The following is a 21,619-nucleotide window of genomic DNA, read 5'->3' as shown; positions in this document are numbered from 1 at the left end:
CCTTTAACACCAGTAACTCCATCCAAACTGAAGCACCGTTTCAGCCTCTGGATGTGCCTAGTCAGCCAAGGGGTTTGGGGAGGTGTGACCAGACTTGCTCAGCCATGTTCCCCAAGTGAGAGTCAGAAGGAAGCCAGCTCTGGGTGATTGCATAGCTGCTTCTGGCCTTCACACCCCTGCCTCTGAGGCTTGTAGTTCTGCTGTGGATTGTTTAAGAAATGCTGCATCACTGACGCACCCCTGCAACACAGCCCGCTCTTGTGTGGAAAATCACAAGTATGGAATGATTCAGAGTTGGAAAGTGATGAGTGCCATTGGATTCTAAATGTGAAAATGTTTTGGAATAACCTTAACCAATACGCTTCACTTATGTATTCCTTCCTAAATATGCACACAGTGATAGATAACAGACATCTGTCCCCATCTAAAGGAGCTCTTTCAAAAATCACAAATTATAAATTTGGAGTGGTAAGAAAGCATGGTGCATACTATAATCGGCAGCTTCCCCCCACCCCCTACCCCTTCCCTAGAGGTAACAAAATGATGGCACATCTAATAAAGGGCATCTTAGAATTGATGACATAAAGTAGCCTGTTATACAACAGGAGGAGCAGGGGGTTTGTTGAGACTCCTGAAAGGCTCTGCACATGATGGATGTCACAGGTGACACAGGGTTCATGGCCTCTTTGGGCCTGCCCATCCTCAGAGGGAGAGGCAAGGCAGCCGCTGCAAATAGTAGGCTGCTAGGGAGTGCCTCACCACCCTGCAAACTTTTCCCAGTACAACTGGCCAGGCATGAGAGTGAGAATACAAAATGTACGTAAGAGTGCCTTTTGGATCCAAACCTGTTTGTTATGTAATATACCTATGCATTGTGTACCTATATTTATACACACACATCCTCATTTATGTATACATATATATCCTATATAGATCTGTATACATGACATGATTCACAGCAGTTCACACACATGCGCACTCACAGGCGCATATTGCTTGATAACCTGCTCGTATTTTCTGTAGCACCTTTGTAAGTGATGGCACAGAATTCTTTTGCATGGATTTATGCTAGTTTAGTCACTCATATTGTTAAAGGATTTCTTCTCACTACTTCAGGAACATCCTTGTGGCCAAGCTGTGTGCAGATCTATAATTTTTGGGGTTTTTTTTTTTGTCTTTTTGCCATTTCTTGGGCTGCTCCCACGGCATATGGAAGTTCCCAGGCTAGGGGTCGAATCGGAGCTGTAGCCACCGGCCTACGCCAGAGCCACAGCAATGCGGGATCCAAGCCATGTCTGTGACCTACACCACAGCTCACGGCAACACCGGATCCTTAACCCACTGAGCGTGAGGTTGTGGGATCAAACCCACAACCTCATGGTTCCTAGTCGGATTCGTTAACCACTGCGCCACGACGGGAACTCCTATAATTTCTGGTTAACTGAAGCCTCGCAAGCTGCCTCTTTGTGTTTCAAACATGTGTTCAGGAGCAACAGGATCAAGGGCCCTGAACCCGTTGTTGACCCCTTACTGTTTCTTGTACATGTATGTGCAGATGAAAGGGTCGATACCAGGGTTGGGATGAGGGTTATGGGTTTGCTGTTACACTCTAGAACCCCCCCAGTCCTGGCTGATAACCTTGGGTAGGTGGCCTAACTTCTCTGGACCTTAGTCTCCTCATTTGTAGATTGAGTCGATGGCATGTGCGTTGTAGGATGGCTTGTTGACGTTGTAGCATAAGGTGTTTCAAGTGCCTGAGATGTGGTAACCCCTAAATCAGTGTTACTTCAGCTTGGAGATCTGGGGGTAGACAAAACTGCCATGCTGATACAGTCTAAAGTTCTGAGAGATGAGGAAGGGTGAGTAGTAGATGCTGCCGTTCATTGACTAGTAATGCCTCTGGTCCTTAGTTTTCGTGGGTGGACAAACATAAAGGAAAGGAGTAAAATTGTATCTATTCTGTCAGTACAGCTGCCATCGTGGGTGTGTGACTTGTGATTTAATGTGCTGCTTTTACCATCTTGAAATTTTTATTTTTGTCTTTTTAGGGCTGTACCTATGGTGTTTGGAAGTTCCGAGGCTAGGGGTTGAATCAGAGCTGCAGCTACCAGCCTACGCCACAGCCATAGCAACGCCAAATCCGAGGCGCACCTGTGACCTTCACCACAGCTCACGGTAACACCAGATCCTTAACCCACTGAGCAAGGCCTGGGATACTACTCAGGTTCTTAGCCCACTGAGCCACAACAGGAACTCTGAAATTTTTTATTTTGAATAGAGGGTCCATATCTTCCTGTGGCCCTAGGCGCCACAGATTAGGTAGGGTCCTGCTCATGAGGTTGTTGGGGGTGTGAAATGCAAGCTCACAAAACACTTACCGCAGTACTCAGAATGCAGTAGGACTTGATAATCATTAGATGGATAAATTTTTTTACGATCAGGAACAATCATAATAAGTGCATTATTGACATCATTTCATTTCATTATTAAAGCAGTGTGAGATAGCACTTCCCGTCATGGCTCAGCGGTTAGCGAACCCAACTAGCATCCATGGCCTCACTCGGTGGGCTGGGGATCCCTCGTTGCTGTGGCTCTGGCATAGGCCAGTGGCTACAGCTCCGATTCAACCCCTAGGCTAGGAACCTCCATATTGCCACGAGTGCAGCCCTAAAAGACAAAAATCAATCAATCAATCAAACAAACAATCAGTGTGAGATAAATCTGCAATTAATCTCCGTATGCAGGTAAAGACACTGAACAGTTAAGTCACCCACTAAAATCACACAGCTTATAAATGCAGAGCTTGGATTCAAATTCATATCCCCCAATGCCCATCCTATTGACCTGCCCTGTGAATATTAGTTCTCTTCATTGCTTCCCAGGGAACCTCTCTGCAAAACCCAGTGTTTAAGCATCCTTGGTACCCATAGGCAGCTCAAGTCTCATTTCTAGCTGAGGCTTCAGAGCCCTTCAGAGATGCTCCAGAATTCCCCCCCCCCGACCCCCCTCCCCAGCCTGGAACCTGTTGGGGTTACTGCAGACAAGACATCTCTCCCACCGCCCCCAGTCCTATCCCATCCTGTCCCCAAGCCCGTTCAGCATCACTAACTCAGAGTTCCATTAGCTGGCCAGTCTGAACAGCCTGGGGAGAACTCAGCTTGCTTCCTTTGACTGTCGAGCCGCTTAGTTTCTGAGGACTGGCATCCAAGTAATACCTCCGAACCCCGGTGAGAGTCAGTGGGAGCCCTGCCAGTGTCAGGTCCCAGAAAAGAGGCTGCGGGAGGTGCCTGTTTCCAGTAGACCGAGGCCGTGGCCATCTGTCCTGTGGCAGGGATCCCTTGCTTTCTGACAGTGCCAGGCCGTGATTTGCTCTGCCCGCTCTTTTCCCTGCCAAAAGCGGGGTGGGGGAGCGGCGATCCATTCCACTACACTACTGCTGAGCAGGTGTACAGGGCTTGTGTGGGAAAGCCCCAGTGCAAATGCAGGTCTGCTTACGTGTGTGGCCTCTGAGCGGGGAGGTTAATGCTTGAGCATTTCATCTCTTGGATAAACTGGATTTGAATTTTGAATGTGACAATGAGACTGTTTGTTGTTTCAAAGCAATTCCCTAAGTGGCTGTTTGCTCAAGACTTTTGCAGTGTGAAGAGAGATTTGGGGGAGGGGCGGAAGCCATCTGCTCTGGAATAGTCTTCCAATTACATGATCAAATTACTGCAGAGCAAAATGGAGGGAGTCCAACAGAAAGTTCCTGTCTGGTGTATCCAGACCCAGCTCGCTCTCTCAGGCCAGTGTGTTGACATGGAGACTCACATGCAGCTTTCAGAGGCAAGGCCGTGATAACTGGGAGGTGAGCAGGAGGCGAGCAGAGGAAGCCAAGGAGGAGAGAGTCAGGGAGAGCTTTCCTGCCTCCTCAAGGTGCCCTTCAGCAAAGTGAAACCATCTTGGATTTGAATTAAAAAGTGAACAACCTTTTCTTTACTTTAGAGATACGTGTCTTTCATTACAACTGATTTATCATTTCAAATGAAAAAGTCACATCCCTTTGTAAATTACATTCATGATTTTTATTTGTTGATGATGTTCTGTTTGTATTTAGATTCTTTTTTTTTAGGGCCGCACCGGCAGCATATGGAAGTTCCCAGGCTAGAGGTCCAATCGGAGCTGCAGCTGCCAGCCTCCACCACAGCCACAGCAATGTGGGATCCAGGGCACATCTGCCATACTCACAGCAATGCCGGATCCTCAACCCACTGAGCAGAGCCAAGGATTGAACCTGCATCCTCATGGATACTAGTGGGTTTTTTTTTTACCACTGAGCCTCAAAGGAAGTCCTGGATTTAGATTCTTAAATCTATTTCTTTCCCATATGAGAACAGTTTTCTTTCTTCCTTTCTTTTTTTTCTTTCTTTTTTTTTTTTTTTTTTTTTTTTTGCTATTTTAGAGCCACACCTACGGCATATGGAGGTTCTCAGGCTAGGGGTCGAGTCAGAGCTAGGGCTGCCAGCCTACACCATAGCTCACAGCAATGCCAGTTACCTTAACCCATTGAGTGAGGCCAGGGATCAAACTTGCATCCTCATGGATCCTAGTCGGGTTTGTTAACCACTGAGCCACCAAGGGAACTCCCGAGAACAGTTTCTTATTTCTGAAATGCAGCCTGTCTCAATTTGTAAAACATCCTTGGGTCTTAGTTTTTCTTCTAAATTTGCGTGTGTGTGTTTCTCTTTTCTTTTCTTTTGCTATTAGGCATTCATGCAGCCTCACTTGCTGGGGAATGAGTTCACACATTTGGAGTTTCCAAGGAGAGTACAGAGAAAGGAACTTGGAAAGAAGATGCTCTACAGGGATTTTAATATGACAGGCTGGTAAGAGTACGGCTCCCTCTGCCTCGGCCTTGCCACAGCGGGTGGGAAGGAAGCATCACCACCATAAAAAGCCACTTGTGTAGTTTTGATCAGGAGGTGCAGCCAGAGACCTGGGTTTGTGGGGAAGGAAAAGGATTAACGCCCACTTCTGCTGCATTCGCGTGGGCGCCTGTTCTCAGATCTGGCTGTTGGTTTGTCTTTCTGCTCTCCTCGGGGATACTAGACCCACGAAACCGATTTAATTCCTCGCTTCACACGCAGCAAGCATTTGGGGGCTTTTAAAATTCATTAAACATGGGTGGTTTTTGTTTTTAAGGTCAGGGTTACTAAAGAGGTAGCAGGGTTCAAAGAAATGGGCTAAAGCTCTATGTGGCCAGACCAGCTTGGATGTGAATCATAACTCTGACCTTTCTGAATTGGCAAAGTTGGACAAGCTACTTAACCCCTGTGAGTCCAATTTTCCGTGAATAGAGTAAAAAGAGTCCTTTTGGAAGGGTGGTTGTAAGGACAAGTGGTAACAAGCTCTCCTCATTACTTCATCACACATTCATATTGAAGTAAGAACTCTGGACAAGGTGCATCTAATTCCCCAAACACGCCTATAAAGTGCAGCAAAACCACTTTACCAAGACCTCATCTCTTTCTTCCAATGGGAAAGCAGATATGATGATGAAGTACTTGAACTTCACAGGGCTGGTGTGAGGATGAAATGAGAGAGCAAGACGTAGCATGGAGCGTAGGTAAGGATTCACTGTGGGGCCCTTCGATCCCCAGCCGGCGGACAGCAGGATGAGAGAGTGGTCTATTTCCTGGCTGTATCCCCAGCACAGGCAAAGAAGTAGATTCCATTATCTCCTCTTTGTTGACCAAAATAGCTGTAACAGATGGTCACAGCCCAAATTCCCATGGTGATGACTTTTAGGCTGGGAATCTGCTCCTAGGGTACATCCTGTCTTAAAGGAACAGTTGAGCTTCTCAGGGAAGATAAGAGGCTGATCTAAGGTACTTTGCCTTGTCCTTTGCCCTCCAAAGGAGAAGGTCCTCACCAATATCCGCTCTTCATCCAGAACAGGGCCAGCAAATTACAGCCCGAGGGCCAAATTCCACCCACTGCCCCTTTCTGTAAATAATTTTAAAAAGCACAACCATGTTCATTTGTTTAGTTCGATCTGTCGCTACCTTCATCCTGCAACAGGGTGGTCGAGTAGTTGCAACAAAAACTCTATGACTCTCAAAGCCTAAAATATTTACCCCTACTCTAAAACATGGTCGGATTTAATGGAAAGGGTTCGCTGTATTTGCAGCTCTGGGCTCTGGAGCTTTGTGGCTCCAGACTGGGTTTTCTTGCAAATGCATTTTTATTCAGTCAGCAAAATCAGCACTTCTTATGGAAAAGTTTGAGGTGAAAGCCGCGGCAGAGTTTGGTCCGGCTTTTGTGGAATTTGCAAAGATGGAAGGAAAGGCATCCCAGGTTAGGAACCCATGTGGTTGTAAACACATAAACAAAAAGAGCAGCTCAGAGAGACAGCAAGGAAAATGGCCTCATAGAGAGGGAGGGTCTGTGCTGAGCTGGTATCGAGGGAACAAAATTGAGAATTTGGGAAGCCAGGCAGGGAAGTTGAGATTTACTATGGGAGGCTGCCAGTGGCTCTTGTGTGTTTCTGAGGATGGTAAAAATGATGAAAGCAATGTTTTAGGAAGGCTGTTGTCAGAGGAGTTTGAAGGAGACTGACCAGGGGAGAAAGCAGATTCAAGTACCTAGAAGAAAAGGATCCTAGAAATATGTAGATCAGGTCTCCAGAGCCAAATAGAAGGATGGAAGCAGAAAATAGAGAAGGCAAGGAAATAAACAAGAAACTGGACGATTTAGGCCAAGGGACGATTGGAAGGGTAAGTTATCGATTGATTATTCTGTTTAAGTATGTCTCTTCGGCTGGTCTGTAAGCCCCCGGAGGGGGAGCCCGGCGCCTCATCCTGTACCTGACATGTAGTCCACAGGTAGTGATTATTTATTGGATGAAGGGAAGAAAAGTGTGATTGGCAGAAGCTGATGGGGGGAAGGCCAGTGTTGTGGATGGGCAGTGGGAGGGGTAGGAAAGAGGAGCCCGCACACAAGCCATGCCGAGCTCGAGGCAAGGCTGTTTATATGTTCTTTCTCTGCCAAAAAGGCAAATTAGATCTCAGCAGTCAAAACAAACTTGATAAACAAATGGCTAAAGAGAACCCTTTTTAAATGCTTTTTTTTTTTTAATGTAGGTAACTGCAGGAATTAGATTATATCCAACTTTATACACACACAGTTATTCTCTTTTGCCTTCTCTGTTTCTCCTGTCACACGCAGGTTACACACACATGCACACACTACATTAGCATGGTCTTAAGCAAGTAAACAGTTCATAAATGGGCTGTATTTCATTGTATGGAACTCCACAGGAGGGACCAAGCAACTTTGGAGCCAAGCCTGAGAATGGCTTCACTCAGACATGATTTGCCCATTTGTTTCAGCAAAGCTCCCCACGTGGCTGTTGGCTCGCCGCTTTGGCTAGGAGCAGAGACTGATGTAAATCTTTGTATATATTTCCTACCTGTTGTTTCTTTTGATTTGAAAATGATGCTCTAGGAAAAGGAGAGCTCTTTACATTTTTGTTGGAAGAAGTTGGGAAGTTTCAAACCGATTTATACCACTGCCTGTGCACTCTCCCTTCCCCCCCTCCAAACTTTAATGAGTTCTTCTAAGAAATGATTTTAACCTCTAACGGAAAACCTCAACTCTAGCAGTTGTGTTGTAGAACCGAAGAAACATAGGCTCCCAGTTTGCTGCCTTTCTGAGTTGTCTTTGGAAAGAGAAGGGCTGGCAAATTAATCCAGTGGGAGGAGATGAGGATCTGCAGCCTCTTTTCTCGCAAAAGCCTCGGAGGACCGTCAGGGCCTTGGGATTGGCAGAAGTAGACTGATGAGTATCTGGGATAGGTCATGTTCAAGGAGACAGATCAGGCCGGACCTCGTCCCTTCTTTATGTGTCTTGGCTTCAGAATTAGCCCTGGCCTGTGAAATTGTTTCTCTGAAACCTTTCGAACAAATAAAGATTCACCTATTGCCAAGCTGTTGAATCCTTACAGCTAAGACCCAGTTGTGGAAATTATTTCCCTGCTCATCTCCCACTAATCATGAGAGTCACGAGGCTGGCTGACAGTGAATGGGAGAGCTGAGGTCCAGGCTCTGTGATGACAGCTTTACATGATTCCTCATGTCGCACGACCCTGTGAAGGGGGTGCATTTTACGGGTGAGGAAACTGAGGCACGGGGGGCTGAGTTCCTCGAGGGGAAAAGCCGGGCTGCAAACCCAGGCAGCATCACTTCAGGGTACGCACTGTTTGCTAGGATGCTGAACTGCCAGATGCCCAATGAGGCCTCCTCTTTGTTCCCATTTTGCAGTTGAGCAAATGGAGGCCCAGAGGGATTAGCTGGTTTACTGAGCTGCCACTAATGCAAAATAGTGAGAATAACCCAGGCTTCTGGCTCTTAGTCCAGGACCCTTTCTGATACAACGCATCAACTTTTTTTAAGAGTAAGCGTTGACATCATTATTCTGTTTTGAGCTCCGACAGGCATTTAAGCAGGGCACCTCCATCTACCAGGATTAGTGTCTCCTTGGCCATCCTTTAGAGGACAAGGGGATGGAATAAAGCATGTCAGGAGCTGCTAAGGTAGTAACATTTCTAGTTCCCAATCTGACCCCATGGACCGTTGGCCAGTTTAATCCGTGGTGCTTCACACTCGTCACTCCAAGTCTGTGTGTAGTTTAGGGATGGAGATGGTGGGGAAGGGGCCCCCCCAAACCCAAAACCTCCTTTTCTGAGGAACATTGACTGCTCCCCTTAGAGAAGCATCCTGCCAGCTTTCTGTGGTGTGTCTGCAACCAGGAGGAAGTGTGGGAGAGGATGCAGTTCTGGGAAGGCTTGTCTCATAATTAAGGATGAGGCTGTTGCCTCCTGATGGGGATCCTTTCTCTCCCACCCTCATGCTTTCTTGGAGACCGTGAGGCAGCTTGGCAGGCCCAGACTGTGTAGAGGACAAAAGGTTATTGTCACCAGGACCTTCCTAATGAAATCTGGCTCTTCCCTGGCGGCCTTTCCCCCTCCGCTCAGATAGTTTGCACACAGTGGTTTGACTTACAAAGGCATTTTCCACCAACACCTCCGGTGCCGAGTTGGTCCCTGATGTGTCCCAGCTCTCACTTTCTGTGCCTGGTGTCCCTGGTCTTGGTGCCAGAACCCCATCCTTGAACTCCGGTGCGAGTCTGTTCCCCTCCTCCCCAGCCCTTTGTGTGCAGCCGCTGTTGCACGAGGCACACTAGCTGGCAGTGTGAGCAGAGTGTCCTGACCCACAGCCCTCTGTGCTGTCTCAGGCCACAATCTGCCAGCGAGCGTCTGTGTTACCGAGCCGAAACAACAGCTTCTCACAGCTGGCTTTGTGGCACCAAGTCCCCGCTCCCGTGACCGCTGGTGATTTTGCTTTCTCATGTAGGATCCATGTTCTTCGTGCTCTGCGTCCGGCCGCATGGGGGTGATGAGCAAGCTGGGGGCCCAGGAGGACCCGAGAGGGGGCTGTAGCTGCACCCCTGGCGTCGGGCCAGATTCTCCAGCAGCTGTTCCTGGGCTGATGGGATTTGTAGCGAGAGCGAGGGCCAAAGAGGATGAGAAGTCCATCATGTGAATGCAAGATTGCTTCCAGATGGTTCTGGTTAAGAGTAAACTACATCAGAATACTTTCTTTAAGCAGAGCCTTTTTAACATTTATAATGGTCTTATTTCAGGGGGAAGGCTGGCCTGGTAACTTCAGATGGCCTGGCTTGCTTAGGAAAGACAGTACTGTCTTGGGAGACAAGCTCCTTGGGTACTGGTATTGGGGCCTTGGGCAAATCCTGGGCCTAGGTCTCTCATTTATAAAATACTCGCTTTGCTGCTCACGGCCAGCCTCCATGCCTGGTGGGGGATGGACTTTGCTTTTCAGAGCTTCTGGAAAAGACAGATTCTACTACAGAGGCTTCACTGATGGTAAACTTTCATTTTTATCTCTTGCAGGCCTTAATTCTTTAAGATTTTAACTTGATGACACATCAGGGTAATTGATCCCTCCTTTATTTCCCATGAAACTAAGAGTACTTTGGAGAATTTTCCCCTGGGAACAGAGTAGGGTCCACCACCATTTTTTTTTTCTCCCGGGACTCACTTCTTTTAGGAAGGCAAAAGAAAGATTTATGTGTGTGTTTTTGTTGTTTTGGCCACACATGCGGAAGTTCCTGGGCCAGGGATGGAACCCGCACCACAGCAGTGACCCCACTGCAGTGACAACACTGGGTCCTTAACCCACTGCACCACAAGGGAACTCCAGGAAAGCTTTTCTCTTCTGTGTGCTCTCAACAGAGTGGCCACTGTGGCCATTCAAATTTCAATGAGTTAAACTTAAATAAAAGTAAAAATTCATTTCCCAAATCACACCAGCCACATCTCCATGGCTCAGGAGCCACATGTAGCTAGTGGCCACTGGACTGGACAGTGCAAATAGAGAACCTTTCCGTCAGCACAAAAAGTGCTACCAGATGGTACTGCAATCTGGGTAATGTAAGGGTGCGGGTGCACCTGGGGTGGAGGACAGAGCCAGATGCTGTCTGTCACGGAAGGTCCCAACAGCAAAGAGTTAAAGAAGAAAAAGAGAAAAGACAGCTGAGCCCAGACAGGGAGAGTGCGATGGTGTGGCCGCACTCTGGCTTCTGGCCCCACTACTGCTAGACTGTGAGTCTAACACTGTGGGGGGGCGGCGGGGGGGGTTCCTTATACTTTTCAGAACTTCAGGGACATAGGTCATAGTGTTTAGGGACCATGCGTCTGCAGCGGTCACTCATTGGCAAGCCTGCAGGGCAGCATGAAGGAAGACCCATTATTTCTGCCCTGGACAGCAGCACACCCCTCTCCCCGGGCCTCTCCCCACAGCCTCCTGGGCTGTGCCAGCTGCTGGCACTTCTATTCCTCTTTCTTTTCCTTTCAGTTCTTGGAGAGTATTTCAGACCCTGACGATCGGATTAAAAAACTACTTCCCATCCAACCCCTCCCACTCTGTTTGGGGTGACCTTTCTTCTCAATCCGCTGCCTGAAGCCCCGAGTGGGGTTGAGCGCCGCAGCCCCACAGCACTGGGCTCCTTACCAACAATCCAAACATTTCCTGGGGAGAAACTCGCTGGGGGCAGCCATGGTCTGGACCTGCTGGGTGGAGTTTCACAAATATCGTCGGTTCAGCCTCTTGTTCTTTATTGCTCTTTTCGATGCCTTCTGACAGCGTGTTCAGGCAGGCTGACAGGGAAGTGGATAAGCAGATTGAGAAACGCCGCGGAATGCTTTATGAAGCCAGCTCCAGAGCTGTACCCGCATTTAATATAAATTGATTTATTGAATCAAGCACAGAAGCCCTGCTACAGAAACCCCAGGCTTTATCCTCTGGAGGACCACCTAATAAAGCAGCCCCAACTGACACTCCTCATTAGCTTTTCCACTGATCCCCAGGCAGTTTTTAAAGGGACAGTGTCCCTCCTTTGGGCTGAATTTATATGTTGGCCATGCCTGTGGGTCTAATTAGCTCAGCATTATTAGTCTGACTTGGAAAGCCTGCAGTTTCTAACAACCTGACTTTTGAGTTTTAAAGAGTAATTGGAAAATTCAAACCTTGTCCTCGTCCCTCTTCTTGATTTTAATCACTTTTAACCCAGTCTTTGGAAATTTGTCTGCAGATGTCCCTGCCTCGCGTCTTTGGGGCGCAGAAGGATTGCCCCGGCCCGCCTTGGTGCAAATCCCGACGTCACAGTTGAGCCATAGACTTCACCAAGGAGGCTTCTTATACTCACCGGAGAAATAGCACATTTTAATTTTGTAATTACTTCACAAGAAAGCAGGCCGTTCTCGAGTTAAACCTGAGATTCATTTCCTCCCAGCAACTTGTATTTTCATAATTTAATGATTGCGGGCCACCTTGGCTGCAGTCTGATTGCTGAAAGCAATATGTAAGTCTGACTTTGCCGACAGAGGAGGGACTTGGATGGCATTTTAGAAAATGTTAGCCCCAAACTTCAGCAGATTGTCCAAGCTGGAAATGGGCTGGGACAGAGATTAGGTGCCTGAAAAGGCCTCGAGTTCCAAGCTCCTGCGGGGTCCAGTGCTGAAGGCGGGGTGGGTCAGCCTTACGATGGCAGGGGCCGCTCCCGGGCTCCTGGAGCCACGATGATGAATGGTTATTTTCGATGTGCATGTTCTGCATCTTTTCAAGATTTGCAGCTCTAGCTGCAGGAGCAGCAGGGAAGAAAGCCGGTCCTGCTGTGGGTAGCACATCTCCCGACAGTGATAAATGACTCGATGCTCCCCTCCTTCCTCCCCGCCGCTCTGCCCATGAGGACAGTGGCGGCTCTGAGGTCTTTACAGATGGTTGGAAACCCAGACAGACAGGCGTTGTCAGGCCACGGGGAGGAGAAAGAAAAGAGATGCCCAGCCGGCTTGCTCCCTATTGATCATCTGCTCACCCTTTACCCACTCACACGCCTCCCTCTTGATGCCGAGTAGAAATGTATTGTTCCTAAAGTAGCCAAATTACTTCTAAGGCTTTCTTTCCCCCTCAGACCCTTTGAATAGCTGAAGCCCTTGTCTGTACCCCTTCTTCTCCTCCTAAGCTGTGTATCTCTCCCGCCCCTCCGCAGTGAGTGGCATTTGGGGTTGTACAGTTCATGGAGGGAGGTGACTTAGCTCGCAGTCATCTGGGGAACTTATAAGATGTCAAGCACTTGCCCACATCGCTGTTAAAATAGCCAGTGTCCTTTTCAGCAAGGAACCCCAGGGGACACTTGTGTTTATATTCGAAAAACCTTAATTGTACAACTGTGGCATATTAGACATTGAGTTGAAGTGAAGAACAAGGGATGTGGAGCCTGGTGACTGCCTGGTTGGGTCCCCAGGTGTGGCTGGGACAATCGTGTTACCACCCTCTGCCTCAGTTTCCCCACCGGTAAATGGGGCTAATGACAGAACCTAATCATCAAATGGCATGTGGTAGTGTGGTCAAGTGCACTGGACAAAGGCTGGCAAGTAGTATCTGCTATGTGTGTCTGATAATATCACTAGGCAGAGAGTAGAAGGGTCAGCAAGATCTGATCATTGCCTCAGGAAGTGTACAGCCTAAGTCTATGTGTCAAGATGCTCGTTTCTTGATTGTAAGGAGAGGCTAGAAACCTAAAAGAAAAAGGAAGGCAGTTGAGAGAAGCAGGAGACTGAAGTAGGGTCAGGGTGTGCTGGCTACTCCCAGTGGGCAGGTCTGTCGAACTGCCACTGTGCCCAGTGAGCGTAGATGAGGTGGGGCCGTAATCGATGAGAAGAGGACTCCCCTCAGTTACTCCTCTGTCACTGGGGGTTGCTGAGGTGGGCGTTTTTTAATTTTATTTAATTTTATTATTATTTATTTGTCTATTCATTTATTTATTTATTTTTGGCTGCTCCTCCAGCATGGAAGTTCCTTGGCCAGGGATCAAACCTGTGCCATGGCAGTGACAACACCAAATCCTTAACCCGCTGTATCACAAGAGAACTCCTGGGTTTTCTTTCTTCCTTCCTTTTTTCTTTCTTTCTTTCCTTTTTTCTTTCTTTCTTTCTTTCTTTCTTTCTTTCTTTCTTTCTTTCTTTCTTTCTTTCAAATCCATGCACAGACTTTACATCTGCCTCCGTGCTGGACTTTTTGAGGCACCCCTGCACCTTTCTGAGCCACAGCCAAGGAGCTGGGTTACCAAGCCCCTCAGTGGCCAAAGCATGTCCTCAGGTAGGAAGGACCTTATCGGGTAAGGCTGTGTTCACCTCATAGTGATGGTCAGACGGCCCAGGGGCTGGCTTTCTGGAAACTGGTCAAACAATACCATTTTTCCTCTAAGTCTATTTTTCACTTCTCAGGAGTGAAGGAGGTATCGATCTCTTGGAATCTGTGCATCAATAACAAGCAAGACAGAATGTAGAAGGGGGGTTAACAGAAAGGCCCTGTGGCTTTTGGAAGAGGGAGTGTTGGTTTTGAGGAGGGGAGACTGGGGCTGGGGAAGCCTCAGTGGAGAAGGTTGTGTTTGAACCAAAGGTCTGAAATAGGAGCGGAGTTCCAGGCGGGTGGAGGGCAGAAGAGAAGGGCATTCTGAGCAGAGAGCAGAGTACAAGGAGAAGCCCAGAGGCGTGAGAATAAGTCGTGTGTTCTTGGGATGTGGGAGCTGGAGGTAATATTCAAAATATTTTGACAGTCAACACAGAGGAATAGGCTCCATCTGGGTCCTAGAAGCCCCCCCACTGTGCCAGGCATTAATTCGTTATTTACCACATCACGGGGATTCCAGGGGAGGATCAGAGCAGCAGATGGGGGTGGGGGGTTGGGACAGTCATTATTTGCCAGCCAGTACAGGAGTATGTCACTGTTTTCAGCCTCCGCGCTTACTGGTATGTGTCAGCTGGATAACGTTCCCGCTGGTAGCCGAACGTAAGTTAGGCGAACTCTGAATGCCACGCTAAGGATGGCAGTAGCTAACATTATTTTACTTTCCCACCCTTGAGAGCTCTGCACCTTTATAAAATGACACATAGGAGGACAGGAATATAGAGTTGACGGTATATTTAGGAGGACATATGGTCCAATCCTCAGCCTATTTATAAGATCCTGTTTTTAAGGAAATTCCAGAGAAGTGAGCGCTACAAACTCCACCACATGTCCAGGTACTTTACACGCCTGCCAAAGAAACATTTTCCTGTGTCCAACCTTCACTCCTCGGGAGTTAAAAAATTTCACTCTTACCGGAGATAACGTTTTTTGTTTATCCTGCCACCCCTTCTCTACCCACCATGTTTTGGGTAAGAAATCAGCATTGCTGGTTTCAAGCTGACGGTCCCATGAAGTGGCTAACCCTCCATGGCCTCTTCCTCAGAAGCTGCTTGGGTCTTGGTTTTAAACCTCTGGGTTCTGGGCTCCCCCCAGGGATCCACATAGGAGAGTTGGAGCACCGCACCCTGAACGTTCTCGTCCTCCTCTCCTGTTCCTCTGACCTCACACAAGTCAATCCAAGACTTATTCAGAGCAAGGGTAAGGTCTTAGGTCTACGCCTCGCTGAAGAGCTGAACGTGCATCTTTCTGGAAGAACTAGAAATGCTGGTAACATATCCGCTTCTTGTCCTTCACCTTGTTGCTCTGGCAAAGACAATGATACTCTGCCAATTCTAGCTTCAGACTCCACTAGGATTAAATCAGGCTCGGCAGTCTCCCAGGGTAAATCCGATGTAGATTGAAACAGTCCCTGACGATGGAAATCCTGTGAAATTGGATTGTTATGACCATTATATAACTACAGATGTGACACTTTCATATAAGTAATAATAAAATAAAATAAAATAAAACAGTCCCTGTCCCAGTGTTGCTTACAGTCAAGGGTAGGACAAACCCATGTCCAAACTGGCAGAGGGATGTTTACCGACAGTGAAGCTTTTTCATCTCGGATGGTTATTAAAACATCCCAGAGTTCCTAAAGCGCTGGAATCTTTTTTTTTTTTTTTTTTTTTTTTTTTTCTGAAGCCTCACAGGTGATTCCTGTGTATCTTTAAGATTTGACCTTGGGCGGCCCCAGTTATTCTGACTGTGGGTATGAGCAGCAGCCTTCAGAAATGATTAACAAGCCCTGGGCAGACTGAGCTCTTCAGCAGGTTTGTGACTCCAGTTCCCTGTTTATCTTCCTGCTGGTGCTTGGGAACCTCTTTGTCCACCTGCGTGGACCAAAGACTGTGTTCAGGAGGAGGCTGTGGATGGGAGCTGCAGGGGAAGGTGAGCCCTTTGGTGCCAACAGTGGGTCCCAGTTGAGCTGAGCCTTTCTTTTTCCTGGCTGATGTTTGTGCCCATAACCTGGATAATCCAGGCCTCAGGCAGGATCAGGAGACCTTTCTGCCAGGGTATCTACCTTGCTGGTTTCTCTTTCCTGTTCATCCTGGGTAAATGGTGCTCCCTGCCCAAATTTTCCTGATCCTTCTGGGTGGCCTCGGATCACTCTGTGAACAATAGCGTATTGCAGTGTGGAGATTTAAGATCTCTCAATTTACAATCAGTAGAACAACTTGAGAGCCAGACTTCAGGTTAAACCTAATTCCGCAGCGACCTTGACCATCCACCGTATTCAGGAGAAGAGGCACCCTGAGAAGGTGATATGTTTAAACTTCTGTGCAAACCTGGAGAAGGGGTGGACTTTAAAATGTTTTATCATATGCTCTGGGGATGAAAGTTAGTCATTAAGCATTCCTGTTGCATATCATGCCGTTTTATGGTATTCACACAAATTCACAGCTTTTTTAGGATGGTTCAGAGCACAGTGCACTTTGAAGCAGACCTGGAGGTGAGCCTAATCTCTGTTGTTTCCTAGTTGGGTGACCTCCATTTTCTTGTATAATGAAGTTATTGTTAATACCTGTCTTACAAAAAAGCTGTTCTAAGAATTACTCAAGTTTGAAAAATACAAGTGCTTAGAGTGAAGCGAGTTCAGCACAAATGGTGGAGGTATTCGAATTCTGTCTTAGGAGTGAGGTGATGGCAGAAACTTTTAGCAGTTGCTGCCTTTGCAGTATGCCATCTAAAGCAGTAGAGCCAGCCCCCCTGGTGAGGAGCCCAGAGTGAGAGTGCTATGTCCATTCCCCCCCACCCCCCCACTAAGATTGATGCCCATAGCCTGAGGCTTGTGTTTCTTACCCTGGGGCTCAAGTAATGTGGAGGTGAGCAGAGGATTCCAAAAGAGTATAGTCAGCCACAGAATAAGCATCTCATTCACCTGCAGATGTGGAGGTGGGGGAGAAATACTTTTGTACATTGAAATAAATATCGATTATGAGTTTACGTTTGCAAAATTCTCATGGCTTTTTAAGAGAGAACGGAAGACTTGAAAAAGTGTTGTGGTTACTTTGAGATGCTTGAGCTCTGCACATTGTAATGGTACCCATCCAAGGGCACCTGAATGGAAGTATTGAAAGGATGTAGCATGGGCTACTGTCCCAGAGTGTAAGTGCTTCTCCCAGGGGATTCCTTAGGACTTGGTGCTCCGGGATACAGATATTCAGGTGAGCAAAGAGAGAAGCTTTGTAACACAGGACCACACAGCCAGACTGGAGGAACTGATCTCTGCAGCCAAACCCTCTTTGTAGCACACAATTTGCTATTTTTTTGTCCACCATTCATGGATATGGGGTCAACTTTGGTTACTTTTGTTTTGTACATATTGACTCGGTCTCATGAAACATAAAAGCCAATGTCAATGAAATTCATGTTTGTTTCAGAATGAATGGTCCCCAGGGAAGCAGAAATCGTTCCATATTTGTGTGCTCATCAAACAAGGATCTCTGACTCATACCTATGGGAGAGCTAAATGTTATTGATTAGAATATGAAGCTCTTCCAGCCAAGTGCTAATGCACACCAAGTGGATACTGAGTCAGAAATAATGTCCAAATCTGAAATTTTCTTAAAAGTCATCCAGACGGTTCTGTTTTGAAATATTGGTTCTGTTTTACATGTGTTACATGATTGATGATATTTGCAAAAGACAGATTCAAAGCATGTTGTTCTGCGCGAATCCTTTACCGCTGCTAACTTTGGGCCCATGTACCTGTGCTCATGCCTAGCACCTGGTAGGGTAGTCAGTAAATATTCAGGAAGGAACCTCTTAGAAACCTGCTGCTCTTGTCTGCTCAAAGCCTGAGCTCCTGATTTGAAATTACTTGAAGCAGCTATCCAAATTCCTCTTTCCACATTTCCAACTGTGAGGAGGGACCCATTTGGGGGTTGTGAAATCAGTTTGGCATATGGAGATGAGTATTTTAAACAAATTAATTAGTATGGGAAAAAATATATCGAAGTGGCTATCACATGGTGGAGGTAAATACTATTTTTTTTTTTTTTTTTGGTCTTTTTAGGGCTGCATCCATGGCACATGGAGGTTCCCAGGCTAGGGGTCTAATCGGAGCTGTAGCCACTGGCCTACACTAGAGCCACAGCAACGCTGGATCTGAGCCGCGTCTGCAACCTACACCACAGCTCATGGCAATGCCGGATCCTTAACCCACCAAGGGAGGCCGGGGATGGAACCTGCGTCTTCATGGATGTGAGTCAGGTTCGTTGACCGCTGAGCCACAGTGGGAACTCCCAATACTGACTTTTGAGGTGTAATTGGGTGTACACTGAGTTAACAAGGTGGAATGTGTCTTCGTAAGTCATACAGTGTGAAACCTCTGCTGTCACCCAGTGGACGCTCCCAGGGAGTATGGACCTGTGACGGGAAAGCAAGCCCCGTTGCCTCGCGCCATCAGCCACAGGCCTGGTGGTAGAAAGAGGCATGTTTAGGCCAAAAGAGAGGCACGGTTACCACTCGCAGAACTCCAGGCAGGATCTGGTTCAGGCATGGTGATGGCAGATGGGGAGAGGTAGGCATTTTCCTAGGATTGGTGGGTGGGCCCTACTAAGCAGGTGAGTTTCCTCAAGGGCAGCTGCAGTGTCAAGAATGTAGCTTGGGTCCCATTATGGAAAAGGTTTTCCTGCAGAGAGGCTGAAGGGTGCCCCCCTTCATTTGTTTCTCTCATCCTAGCAAACCATGTACAAGCTGGGCTGCACGGCACCTGTCAGCTCTCTTCAATTATATCACCAAGTATTAATCACAGGCTCACCATTCAAGCATGCTGCCTCTGCCTGCATCCAGACTGTTGTGTTAGTACCAGCACATCAACTCGTATGTAGCTCAGGGCCTGCAGGCTCCAACTCATTTAAACGACCGTCCAAGGACCAAAAGGAGAAAATAAGGTAGCATTTGTAGAGTCGTGGCCTCACAGGAGGACTTTCCTAGGAATCATGTAATCAGGATACCCATTGACAACAACCCCTAGCACGTAAATCCAGGGACCTAAGGCATCGAAATATGACCCCATCCCTCAAAACTTAGATTACAAATACTGCTTATACAGTGGCAAGCCTGTAGCCAGAAACATCATAAAGGACCCACCTAAACTCCTCCAGAGTACCCGCTGGGTACAGGATGTTTCTCAGGCCTCTGCAACTTACCCTGGAACCCCACAGTACTGCCTCCCTCTCAGCCTTACTCCATGGCCCTGATTCGAGCCTGACCTTATTACGTTTGACTCATATTCACCCTCCTGGACATTTTGCCAGCATATTAAGATTTGATTTAAAGACACACTTAAGAAGTTGGCGCAGGGGGTGGATTTCTTAACTGTGAATCTTTAAAAAGGGCCTCTTAGAAAATCTTTAAAAAATAAGAGCAATGGGAGTTCCTGTTGTGGCACAGCGGAAACAAATCCAACTAGGAACCATGAGGTTGTGGGTTTGATCCCTGGCCTCGCTCAGTGGGTTAAGGATCCGGCATTGCCCTGAGCTGTGGTGTAGGTCGCAGATGTGGCTCATATCTGGTGTGGCTGTGGCTGTGGTGTAGGCCAGCAGCTGTAGCTCTGATTAGACCCCTAGCCTGGGAACCTCCATGTGCCTCAGGTATGGTGGTCCTAAAAAGCAGAAAAGAAAAAAGAAAAAGAAAATAAATAAATAATAAGAGCAAGACTGACAAAATACCATGATCTTGCGTTGCCTTAAAGGAAGCGCCCACATGGATATTCGTGTGGTGAGGAGGAGGGTGGCCCGCTTGCTGCACAGCCACCTCCAGGAGCAGGAAGCAGCCTCCACTTACCAAGCTTTGTGGTTAGACTTTGGGCTCGATTCCTTTAGAAACACAGATGGCTGGCAGGAAAAAGGAAGCATGAGGTGATGGCCAATCCTGCCTTGCTTTTTCCAGGAATGTCTGGGGAGGATGGGTGTGGAGAGAGGCGAGTCGGGGGCAGGGGAGCCTCTGTGGAGTCCGTGAATTGCTTAATTGGGGTCATGCCAAGCTCTTAAAAGCTACTCGCTTAGCATTGAGGCTCCAGGCATGTGTCTGTCCCTGACCAGCCAGGCCTGGGCAATGTTTCATCCTGGGCCTCCTGGGGCTCAAACTCCCATTGAGATTTGGTTGTAGGAAGGTGGAAATGGGGACCAGAGACTGAGACACTTTGTCCACCGTCCTCCATCCAAACCTGCCAGCCCTTCTGAAATGCGCCTCTGCAGGCCTGGGACTCGGTCTCTGCTTTGGGCAAAATGAAATTCCTGAGGCTTTGACCTCCCTCCTGGAAGGGCACTGAGTAGCTGAGGGGGGAAATCTCTCCATTTGTGACTGTTTCAGACCAACCCCACAGCGCCCCCTTTAGATTATTAGTGCTGAGCTATCCTGCTGAACCTCCCAGCCTTCACTTTACAGCAGAACCATAAACCTCTCTGGATCAAGTTGCACAAGCACTGGCCTTTGTGCTTTGATATCATTAGCAACAGTAGAAAAGGAAAAAAAAGAAAAGAAAAAGAACCATGAGGTTGCGGGTTTGATCCCTGGCCTTGCTCGGTGGGTTAAGGATCCAGCGTTGCCATGAGCTGTGGTGTAGTTCGCAGATGTGGCTCGGATCCCGAGTGGCTGTGGCTCTGGCGTAGGCTGGCAGCTACAGCTCCAATTAGACCCTTAGCCTGAGAACCTCCATATGCTGCGGGAGCAGCCCTTGAAAAAGGCAAAAAGACAAAAAAAAAAAAAGAAAGAAAAGGTATGAATTGTGGTGTCTTGGGGGCTCAGCAGGAGGCAGCTTTCCTGTGGGGGTGTGCTATCTCCCTGCCTTTGGGGACCTGTTCTCTGTACTCTGTCTCTCCAGTGACAGTGATGAGGGAGGTTTCTGAGACCTTAGGGACCACAACTTAGAGTTAAATAGCACCTTAGCCTTCTTCACAAAGGGCTTTCCCAGACATACTTGCATTTCAGCCCTGCAAACTTCCACCAAAAAAAAAAAAGGCAGCCCGAGAAACCAGTTCAGTGAGGTGGCAGGACTTTCCCTGTCACACAGCTGGTCCACGTGAGTGCTGAGCTGTGACTTCAGGACCTCTGATTCCCCGCCCACAGCGGGCTCTGCCAGGCGGGGAGAATGCAGGAAGAAGGGCTCCCCAGGGAGCAGAGGCATCCAAGGCCATGCTGAGAGGTGAAGGAGTGGAAGAATGTGACTCCCTGGTGGGTGTCACTGGAGTCACACAAGTGGATGGTCAAGGTTTGGCAGTCCCCAAAAGAAGAGGGGCCATCGCAACCCTCAGAAGGGATTGCATTCTTAAGTGGTTTAGAAGCCCCATTAAAGAAATCAAGGCTGAGGGAAACACTTGGTATTTCTCTCTCTCTCTCTCTCTCTAGTTAAAAGTCATGGCTTAGGAGAGGAGGGAGAGCATGGGAAGTGATCTACGGGGCTGGCGCCAAAGCTCAAACTGTGGGTCCCTGGCCTGTGGGTTACCAAGTCCGAGTGAGGGCTCTGGCTGGGAATGGAGGAATCCAGCAAAGGCAAGAAAGAACTTCTTAAGTAGGAGACTTGCCCTCACAAGTAGACTTTAGCCTGAATTCATATGGAAGAAGAAAATTGTCCAGGTAGCACCATATACCCTAGAGAACCTCTGCAACAAAAGCTACCATTCTGGGGGTGATGACTAGGAATGATCAAGAGAAAGTGACAAGCAAGAGGATCATAAATGCCATTTTTTGTAACTATGACTAGCAACCTAAATGTCCATTGACAGGAGTGGATAAAGAAGATGTGGTACATATATACAGAGGAA

General features: G+C 47.8%; 1 protein-coding gene across 2 annotated transcripts in view; it reads left to right on the top strand.

Moving 5' to 3' along the window:
* Positions 1–21,619, top strand: part of PPM1H (protein phosphatase, Mg2+/Mn2+ dependent 1H) — a 272,527-nt gene that overhangs the window by 199,023 nt on the left and 51,885 nt on the right. For both annotated transcript variants that reach the window (XM_021091936.1, XM_021091937.1), the window contains exon 6: positions 4,747–4,865. In XM_021091936.1, coding sequence (XP_020947595.1) covers positions 4,747–4,865 — 119 coding nt within the window. The remainder of the gene's footprint in view (positions 1–4,746; positions 4,866–21,619) is intronic.

This window comes from Sus scrofa, chromosome 5 (assembly GCF_000003025.6).
Source record: "Sus scrofa isolate TJ Tabasco breed Duroc chromosome 5, Sscrofa11.1, whole genome shotgun sequence".
Taxonomy (NCBI): Eukaryota; Metazoa; Chordata; class Mammalia; order Artiodactyla; family Suidae; genus Sus; species Sus scrofa.
Note: the sequence above shows the minus strand (reverse complement) of the source record. Positions and strands in the feature narration are given on the sequence as shown.